Source organism: Durio zibethinus, chromosome 3 (assembly GCF_047325235.1).
Source record: "Durio zibethinus cultivar Kanyao isolate XHJ-2024 chromosome 3, ASM4732523v1, whole genome shotgun sequence".
Taxonomy (NCBI): Eukaryota; Viridiplantae; Streptophyta; class Magnoliopsida; order Malvales; family Malvaceae; genus Durio; species Durio zibethinus.
Genome location: NC_143164.1, coordinates 7,895,651 through 7,906,041, shown reverse-complemented (window position 1 = coordinate 7,906,041; position 10,391 = coordinate 7,895,651). Strand labels below are relative to the sequence as shown.

The following is a 10,391-nucleotide window of genomic DNA, read 5'->3' as shown; positions in this document are numbered from 1 at the left end:
GTACTCTTGCCCTCCACCTGATCCCTTGACTTCGATTTTTTTCTTTGTTGTCAGATCGGATCCATTCCATTAATCCAAACCTAATATATGACGACTTTATCTCTGTATACACACACGTTGGTGCCAGTGTTGAGTAGAAATGGGCACTTCCAATGGTGTACGTGTTAATGGAGTTACCACATTGAAGGAAACAGGTTTCTTTTTTCCTTTTATATATTAAAAGTTGAAGAGCAGTTTCCTTTCAAGTTTCAATCATTCCAAAAGATAAATTAAGGATTTCCCACTAGGTATTCTGCAATTTTGGCATGGAGTAACTTTTTTAAATTGCTAAACTTTAATATTGTATGATAAAAAAAGTTCAATAAAATTAGGGGAACAGTGGCATGCATACTATTTTGTGCTCAATTTTGTCCATTTTGCATTAAGTGATAGGGAAATTTACGAGCTGAAATGGTAACACATGGCCCCATTTTGTTGAACATTAGAGACAGAAGAAACTGCATAGGAGAAATGGTAAATTAACAACAATAATTCTGGCTTGATATGAACATGAACGAAAACCTTTTTTATCACAAAGATTAGTTTTCCTTGCTTTTTAAACTGTCCATGAGTGCTGTGAGACCAGTTCAATTCTACTGAACTAGTAACCAGTCGAGAAGGGCGTATATGACTTGAGATCTAGCATTACCCCTGCAATAGAACCGGCAGCTGCAGCTATAGTGATAATAAGGCAAGCAATGCTGAGGATTTGGAGGCAAAGCCATCTTGTGCTCCCCTTTGGTATCTTCTTTTGTGAAATGTACATCTCAACTGGGAAGTAAACTGTGAGTGGCCAGAATCCAAGAGCTCCAAGGAGTCCAAGAATATCATTAAAGAAGGGAACAAGCATAGAGATCAAAGTTGTTATGATCACAAAAAGTGTCCTCCAGACCAATCGAAAGAGGTTGAGATTGTAGGGATGGAAGCCTGGAATAGGGATCTTGATATCTTTGGTAATGACTTCACTATCTGGGAACTTTTCTGCTGCTATTTTCTCGATAAAGGCAAAAAGAGGTTGGCAGAAAACTTGGTATGCAGCCACAAGGTGAATAACAATGGCAGCATTGGCAATGTCAAGGAGCCAGAATGGGTTATAAAATCCAAAACCAGTTAGAAGGTTTCCAGGGGACAAGTCTCCAAAAGCAGCATAGCCCATGCAACCACACAACATGTAGAAAAGGGTCGTTACTCCAATACTTAAAAAAGTTGCCTTGTTCATTGTCTTTGATTCTGATGGTGGAGCCCTGATTGTGTCCTGTATAAATAGCATATTGTTAAGTGCAAGTTTTATGGATTTTTCACGTAAACAAGTTATTTGAGTTAGATAAATTGTACAAAATACGATTATATACCTGAATTTCAATGAGTATAAGGGAGTAAGAATAGGCAAAAGCTATGTCTCCAAGGGCCTGGAAGCTCCTCCATATTTTTTGGGTTTGAGTAACAGTTCCAACACTAATTCCGGTAAGGCTTCCCCTAATTTTTCCAGTTTCTGGTAAATTCAACAAAGAAAAACACCTTAAATCAGCTTCATCATAACTTTATTTCCAAAAGTTCATCTCAAGATCAGGATGCATTTTAAGAGTCTAAAGGAAGATTTTAATACCTGCTACTCTAGCAATTCCAAGACCAAGTCCAATTGTTGAGTAAGTGAAGGACATGACAGCGGCAACAATGGAAAGCCACCATAATTGATCAAAGTCAGGAATTTGAGAGAAAATGATTTCAGCAACTCCAAAAGCAATCATATAAGGGTTGCTATTTATGTGGCATGGATTTTTGCCACCACTGGCATGGAAACAATTTGACCTTTTAATAGCTCTGTTATATCAATCCCACCCCCCCCCCCCCCCCAAAAAAAAAAAAAAAAAGAAAAAAAGAAAAAAAAAACTGTTAGCCCGAAAAATGCAAAAATAACTAAACAAGAAAAGCAAATATCATTGGATTCTTGTATTAAATTAAAATTTAGTTGGAAACTCACATCATGCTAATCGATGATGCAATTGTGTATCCAATGGCAACTCCAAAAAGGTTCAAGTATTGAACCCAACCACATATCTTGACTTTAACCCCACCTGAAAAGTAACAGAAGAATAAGATATTGTTAAGTGTAAAAGATTTAGAAATACGCCATTTGCTAATGCAATTAAAAGGTTAAGTGATTTACCAAGATTTGATCGGACAGCGTCCATGTAAGTATAGTTTCTCTTGCCATTGACAGGGTCGTCAGAACGGTAACAGTCAGCAAGAAGAGTGGAGGTGTAGTAAGTTACAAAAGAGAACAAAAACATCACTGCTGGACCAGCAATCCATCCAAGCTGAGCTATGGCCCAAGCCAGGGACAGGACACCAGAACCAATCACAGCAGTAATAATATGAGCACTTGCGGTCCATACAGTTCCTGGCAAAGGAAAACAGTAACACAAGAGTAGAATCCTATTGAACTTTATAAAAAGTAGAATTCCAAGTGAATTTACTTTTCAACGAAAGGAACAAAAGCAACAAAAAAGCAAAGGATGAAAGGAATGTTGTCATAAAACTTCCCGGCACTTACCAGTTCGCTTGAGACGGCCATCGTCATCAAAGCAATTGGAGCCACCATGTGGAAGCACATCAATGGAGAGGTCAAAAACTTGGTTGTTGTAAAGGTCATTCTTTCCATCACCGTTCTCTCCCATCTTTGTTAAACAAAGAAACCAACAAAAAAGGAAAAGACCCTTTTCCTGATCTGTTAAACGAAAAGCAGCCTCTACTACTGTACTGTGCCTTAAAAAATCTACTCTCAAAGTTTGTACAACACTGTCTAGCAAAATATTTAACGATGGTGGGTCTTTGAAGTTTGATGCATCAGAGTCACAAGTTCGGTTGTACGTCTAATCTAGCAGTGACTGTTGTTTACTGACACTGTGATTTTACACAACTCCCAATAGTCACAAAAACCCAAGGACTTACATCCAAGAGATGGAAAACTACGAAGGAAAGAGAATCGGAAGTGGAATTGAATTTGGGGTGCAGAAATGAGGAAAGGGAGAAGAGTATATATAACTGCTGTGGGTTGGAAGAAAAAGGAGCACGTGGATAGACTACGCGTTTTATGTCAAACACCTCCCGCCATTCCTATTCCCACCACGACATGGCCCCAAACCACTCTCTCGGCCAAATATCAGCATAGCCTCTCTTTCTCTCTTTTTGTGTTTATGAAATAAACATACAATATTGTTAATATTTCAGTACTTTTGATAATGTGTATGTTGTGAAGACCTTGATATATCGTGTAACAATTAATTAATAATCTAAATTCGGCTTGGCTACTTTTACCCTTCGATTCATGGAGGTAATTTAATTATTTGGTCAAGAGTTCAACTCCTCTTTATTTCTTTCCCCAAATTTGTGTGACAAATTCAAAAAATATATATGATTTTAGAACAATTATTGATCCTAAATACGTACATAGATAAGGCCACATGATTGGTGTAATTTCTTACCTATAATGCCAAAACCAAGACATGATATATATATATATATATAATTTTCATATTGCATTTCTAGATGAGTGTAAACACTAAATTTGTTTGGATTTTTGAATCGGGCTGATTTCGATTTATTTAGGCTCAGGACTTAATTTCATTTGTTGGGGTTGAGCCCACTACTTTTATTTTTATTTTTACTTTTACTTTTATTATTTGATTTTATAATTAAATATTAAAACACAATAATATTAAATAATATGTTTAATTAATTAATTAATTAACAAAAAAATATTAAATCCTAAAAAAAAAACTTAAAAAGAGGAAAAAAATAATGGTGCTGTGTATGACACCACTACACCTAGCCTACTCCCCAACTGCCCTTAAAACCCTACGCCACTCATTCCCTTACAATCCTTGGCCACACCCTAAACCTTCATCAACCACCACCTATTCCACCCACTATCCCCAAGTGGCTGGCCCTATAAAGCATCCATTCTCCACCCAGCGGCATCAATCCCAACCTCCATGCACAAGCCCAAACACTTGTAACACCTATACCTTCATCATTTCTAGCTATTCCCAAAATTTCCAAAGACCCCAGAACCCAATTTTCTCCCCTGTGCTAGACCCGTTCCTTGCCTTTTCCTCACCTTCATAGACTCGAGACCCGGCTCTTCCACCTAGTGCACTCAGCCATTCTCTACCATGCACCCAAATAGACACCCATCTCCAGCTTCCTCATCCCCAAGCATCCATAGGCACCTCAGTCCCTTCTACTCCCAATGATTCTAGCCATAAACATCGGCCTGTGCATCTAACAACTGAAACCCCTTTCTTCTCAATCACCTCGCCTAAGCCCCGTGCACCTATGGCCCAATCCAGACCTATCCACTCTAGCCCTCACCCAAGTCGGCATACCCACATCGTGCCTCTCAACCTTGCATACACCTTATAGACCCGAGACCTAGCCTTTTTCAACCAGTATCCAACCACCTCACAATACCTCCACCCATAAAAAAACCAAAAAAATAAAAATAAAAAAACCAAACCAAAAAACTATATATAAAAAACAAAGTCCTCCTCAAAGGGAGGAACCTTAGCGCCATAGCCCGCTGCACACAAACAAAATAAAAACCATAAGTTTTAGTTTATAATAAAAAAATAAAATAAAAGGTCAAAACTTTGAAGCTTGATTTATGTCGATCGAGGTGTTTTATGACGAAAAAAAGGTAGATCCATGCTCAGAAGATTGAAAAGAGTTTTCAAAGAATTTTTTGAAAAATTTCGATCATTGGTGGTCATCGATGACAACTTCTGACAACTGAGGAAGTGACGGCAATGATAGTTGGCTGGTCAGGGAGTCACCGGCTTTTAAAAATTTTTGAAGAGAAAAAAAATTTTTTTTAGTAGAAAAGAAGAAATGAAGTAAAAAAAATGATTTTATATAGGGTTAAGAAAACCCAAAACGACATTGTTTTAAGTAAAGGATCCGTGAGTGGACCTGGATTTGACCCGAGATCTGTGTGACCCAACCCAGCTTCTCACCTTAGCCAAGCCCTGATCGATTCAATTAGACTGATGTTGACTGGACCGTTGACTAGTCTGATTTATATAAGAATTTTTTATTTTTGATTTATTTATTTATTTTGTTATTATTAGTTAAGCATGCCTAATCGTTTGTTAGAATAAATGATTTTTTGTCAATATTAATAATAATAGTAAATAACAATAAATAATAATAAATAAAATCTAAGTTTTGATAATTTTAAATTTCATTACAAAAAACTTAAAATAAACTTTATAAAAATTATAAAATAATAATAACAATAATAAGAATGAAAAAATGATTTCAAAACTTTTTTTTCTTTTTAAATAATAAAATAAAAGAAAATTATAACAGAAAGTGCTAAAAAAATCTTTAAAAAATGATAAAAAAATAAAGTGATAAATTTTTTTTTCTTATTTAGATGATGGAAGGAATAAAAATCATTTTTTTTAAAAATAATTCCAATTAGATGTTGGAGAATTATTAAATAATAATGATAAAATTAAAATTAAAAGTTAATAAATGAATGATTAATAATAATAATAATAATGAATTCTTATATAAAAAAGAAAACTTTAATTAATTTTAAAAAATCATAAAAACCAAATTTGTTTGAAAATCCGTCTAGATGTTAGAGATTTTTAGAGATGTTCACGTTTTCTTAAAAAAAAAAATTTCTAAACCCTCAAGACTTTAAAATCCTAAGTCTTAAAACCATCAAAACCCTAAAACCTTCCAAACCCAAAAACTTTAAACCTTAAAATATCGAAACACTAAAATCCAAAATCTTAAAATCCGAAATGCAAAAATCTCAAAACCCTCAAACAAGACCCTAAATCCCAAAGATCCATAAAGACTTGAAATCCTACTTAACTCCTAAAGTCAATACGCAACCCCAAATCATTACCAAACCCTAAACCTATACTCAAAATCATTCCAAAACTTTAAGGATACGTGTGAAAATCTCATATGATGTAAGTTGTTCTCGAATGTCACCTAGAATATAGGGTATTTAGGAAAGTTTATTTGATTAAGTTTTTCGCACAAGTCCTTAACCTATAATAATAATGAGTTTAAAATTAAAAAATATATATGTATGTAATGGGATCTTAAATAAAAATAATCGTACCTAAACTCTGCCTAGATTTAGGGGAGTCAAGGTGATCTCATTATATATAAGAACCTAATTTTAAAATTGCATTTCATCATCACGCATAACATCTATTAATGCATCTATTTATTATTGATTGCACTCAATTAGTATGTTTATGCCTTTAGTTGTCGTTTATTGTATGATAATACCATCATTAGCATCTTCGCATAAAAAAAAGTGGAATAAAACAAAAATAACATTCCGAGGGAAATAATTCTTGGTACTTTGTCTAGATGTTGGAAAGTCACCAATAATTATCTTCCCCAATGAATGTTATTTTCATTTTTAAAGAATGTTATGGTAAATATCAGTCAAAAGAGTTATCTTTAAAGTTCTACCTAGATGTTAGAGAAGTTTAAGATAATTCTCTAACTTAAAGATTTTCTTGATATTCCTAAATAAAGAATTTTAATAAAATTAATTTTTTTTCAAATAATAAAGGGAATTATTATTAAATTTCATATCAAAACTATTTCGTCCAACACCAAAAATATTGCATGATTAATTGGTACTAATTTATAGGCATGTAGAGGTGTTAATCTTTCCTCACATGTAACTGACTCCCAAATTAAACTTGGTTTTTATAGACTAAAATTTGTCTTTTTCATAAATTTTAAACCCCATTTTATAGTTTTATTAAAAAGATAAACTTTTGGGTAGCTAATCACATCCTAAAAAAGATTGGTGGTGACTCTTTTATTTTTTCAATTTTAAAATCTTTATGTCTAAGGGTCCCAAAACCTTTATGACAGCTTGACGACTTCACTTGAAACTTTTTTTTTAGAGTCAAGCCAAAAAAATTAATCATGCATTATCCAAATTGTTGGATTTTACGATTTTAGTCAATATTTAATTTTAATTCCCTTCATTTTAATTCTTTCAAAAAAATAAAAAAAAAAAATTCTTGCACGTTAACATCCTACCTTGGTTTTGTTATTCGTTTTTTTTATGCTAATCGATATATCTTTTTATATGTACTTTGCATATTCACTTGCATGCATAAGCTTTAGACTTAGGCTTTTTTCTTTTTAGAAAGAAGTAAAGTAGCTATGCTCCCATAAGGTGATAATTTTTGCATTTGCTAGCGAAATGCTTCTACTCAGATTAAACCCTTTTCGTTAATAGCCTGTAATGGGTGAAGATTAGGAAATCTTACTAGTTTATAATGAATGATGATGTGAGGAATAGTCTAAGAACCTTTAGAAATATAAATGCTAACCCGCATATCGTGAGTTGTAAGGTCCAACCCTATGATAGAGCCATGCTGTCATTTTTAAGAAAATCACCTAAACTTAGGACATTATGTATATTCTGCTTTGTTATATGCTATACTTGATTATTTATTTATTTATTTATTATTAACATTACTAACTTGTTTAATTCTTTTGTTGCCTTCAATTTTACCGCATGCATCATATAAGCAACACATTTCTTAAGAGGATTTTGTTTTGGGCCAATCTTTAATAAGAAAAAACTCTCATGAAGCCTAAAGTGGCATCATCCATATGTGAAAACTATTTAAATGTTAAGAGCCAATCAAAAAGTACTCAAGAAAAAAAAAAGGTTTGTTTAGTAGATGGTTATATCTCGATGCCGCTGTGGTCCGTGCATGTGGATCTCAGTCAAAATGACATATCAAAATTGGAAGCTATCTGGAAACAATAGGAAATAGAGAGAAAAAAATATTTTTCTAAGAAATATGGGGATGTGGCACTACTTATGATGGTAAAAATTGATGAATAGTTGATTAGAGTTGTGGTGTAATTTTGAGATCCATTCTATCAATGTTTTATGTTTAACTAAGAAGATTTGATCCTTATGATCGAGGAATACTCATCTTTGCTTTGGATAGAATTCACTAGTCAAGACATAATCTATTGGAAAGAAAAAAAATGATCGAGTTCAGGAAGAAACTAGCTAGAATCATGAAACTTAGGATCGATAAAATTGATAAACATAAGAAAAAAAAGAACGAAATCGAGACAATTCCTTTAACTTTTTTGCTAGAACACAGAAAGAAATATTTGAATGATGATTGCAAGCATGATATGTTTGCTTTAACAGTTTATAGATTGGTAATATTTCCCAAGTTATTGGGGCATGTAAAAGTGTTGGTGGTTGATTTTTTTGAGTAATTGGGCATGGGCATAAATTCGGCTCCAATCATCTCAGTCGAAATCATCAGATCATTAACTTTCTATAAAAAAAGGTGAAGATCGATTTATAAGATGTGCTAAACTACTATACATTTGAATTTTGAGTCATTTTTTAAGAAAAAAAAAGGTGTCATTTCAACCTTTCTTTACTCAATTTGTCTTGATCAAGAAATTTGTCATTAAAGAATGACAGAGAGATTAGACAAAAAAGCATTAAATGTTATTTTTTTTTAATCTCATGAGTGGGGTCGTAATATGGAGGGCACTATGGCTGCTTCCTTCCACCATATTATATAGTTGTGGAGACAAGCCATGAGTCTCATTGCTAAGAATATGGAGAGTAGCTAGCTATGCACCTCTTATGGTCCAAATAATATGATTCTTGATACTTTATTCCTATGACGCATGGACTCAACCTACATGAATTTGATTTGGTGCACCTAGTTATATGAAAGAAGTTCAAAAAGTCATCAAAGCTTGAAAATAAATCAATCGAATGAATTTGGCCAGGTATACGAATAATATGGTAGAAGGATATCTCTTATGGAGAGTGAAAAAATCAATAGAGTTAGGCCATTACCAAAAGATGTTTTAGAGTAGCTACCCATCCCACATCAACACCAGTATTGATAGCCCTTAAGAATACCTAACAAGAATTTAAGGTAAAAAAGAAAAAAATGGAGAAAAAAAGTATGGTGATATTCGAATAGGTTAACCAATTGAGATATGATTTAATAAAGAAAGATGATGCATTGTAAAAGTTGGCTAAGGAACAAAAAGTGTTGAAAGAGGATTTGAAAGGTCTCCATCAGAAAAATAAAAAATTGAGAATGAATGTTGGAGATTCAAAAGGATCCAAGAGGGAAACTAAGGATTTAAAAAAACTAATGAAGTATTGGAAAGGTAAAGCGAAGAAAAATAATGAAGCTATTGTCATTCTTACTTAAGACCAGTAGACATGGAATGACAAGTTTTCTGAAATTACTGAAGAAAACAAGCAATTGGAAGTCAAATTAAGGGAAGAAAAAAGCACGAATACCATAGTGCAAATGACATTGGAATAAAAGTTAACAAGGTTGGAACACTAACTGGTCAAGAACCAAAACCACATAGATAGGATTCTAACAAAGTGGTAAGAAAGAGAAGTCGAACTGGCCTGTATTTGTAACATGAAAGTATAAGCCAAAGAGATATGGAAAACAAAAAGTTTAAGGAGGTAGCAATACATAGAACACTTGATTGCATAAATTTACAACACTGTCCAAAAAGCAGGCAAAATGGTTAAAAAAATAGAAGTACTTGAACAAAAGATTATACTGACCTAAGGTTATAGTAAGATATTATTGAACTTTCTATATAAGACTAGAAAACAATATACTCAAGTCAAATGTTTTTATGGTTTTAATGTAAGGATGAACAGATGATGTACAAGAATTTTTATAGTCAATGAAAGTTTTTTTTTATTTTGATTGATCCAAAACAATGCCCCAATTCACATTTAATTCATTTCATGCATACATTTTAATAAAAGCAAAGAATAAGAACATCAACATTATATCGTGCGATCTAATTCATAGTCAATAAACTAAGGTTTAAAGATAACGAACCTAAAGAACCCAAGTCAGTCAATCCCGCACATATATAATACTCGTTCTCAAGCTCGAGTTATAGAAGTAAAAAATATAGCTAGATTTAAGAGAGTTAAAAAGGCATAAGAGGAAATAAGGAAAAAAGTAATAGAGATACAGTAAAGTATTAAAGCACAGATGACTGAATTAAGGCAATTGTTGTCTAGTTCATTAAAGGGTAAAAGAGTCACTAGTATAACAAGGCCAAAGGAGAAATTAATATGAAAAAACCATTATACCCTTTGGGATTCACCTTGCCTTAAGCTCAAACTCCTCATGGTATACACGTACAACCACCAAGTGTGCAACCATACCCTTCTATCAATCATTCTGCTAGTTAATTATAGATTCACTTGAATGCTAACTTGAGATCTATCCTAGTTGACCCTATCATGGTTC

At 33.2% G+C, this 10,391-nt stretch overlaps 1 protein-coding gene across 1 annotated transcript; it reads right to left on the bottom strand.

The window, feature by feature from the left end:
- Positions 1 to 451: 451 nt before the first annotated feature.
- Positions 452 to 3,050, bottom strand: LOC111301779 (amino acid permease 3-like). Its single transcript, XM_022897731.2, has 6 exons — positions 2,594 to 3,050; positions 2,207 to 2,440; positions 2,021 to 2,114; positions 1,646 to 1,860; positions 1,392 to 1,531; positions 452 to 1,294 (listed from the first exon to the last, which is right to left on the bottom strand). Exons 1-6 carry the CDS (start codon positions 2,715 to 2,717, stop codon positions 641 to 643), a joined length of 1,461 nt encoding a protein of 486 aa, XP_022753466.1. The 5' UTR covers positions 2,718 to 3,050; the 3' UTR covers positions 452 to 640.
- Between the last annotated feature and the right edge of the window lie 7,341 nt (positions 3,051 to 10,391).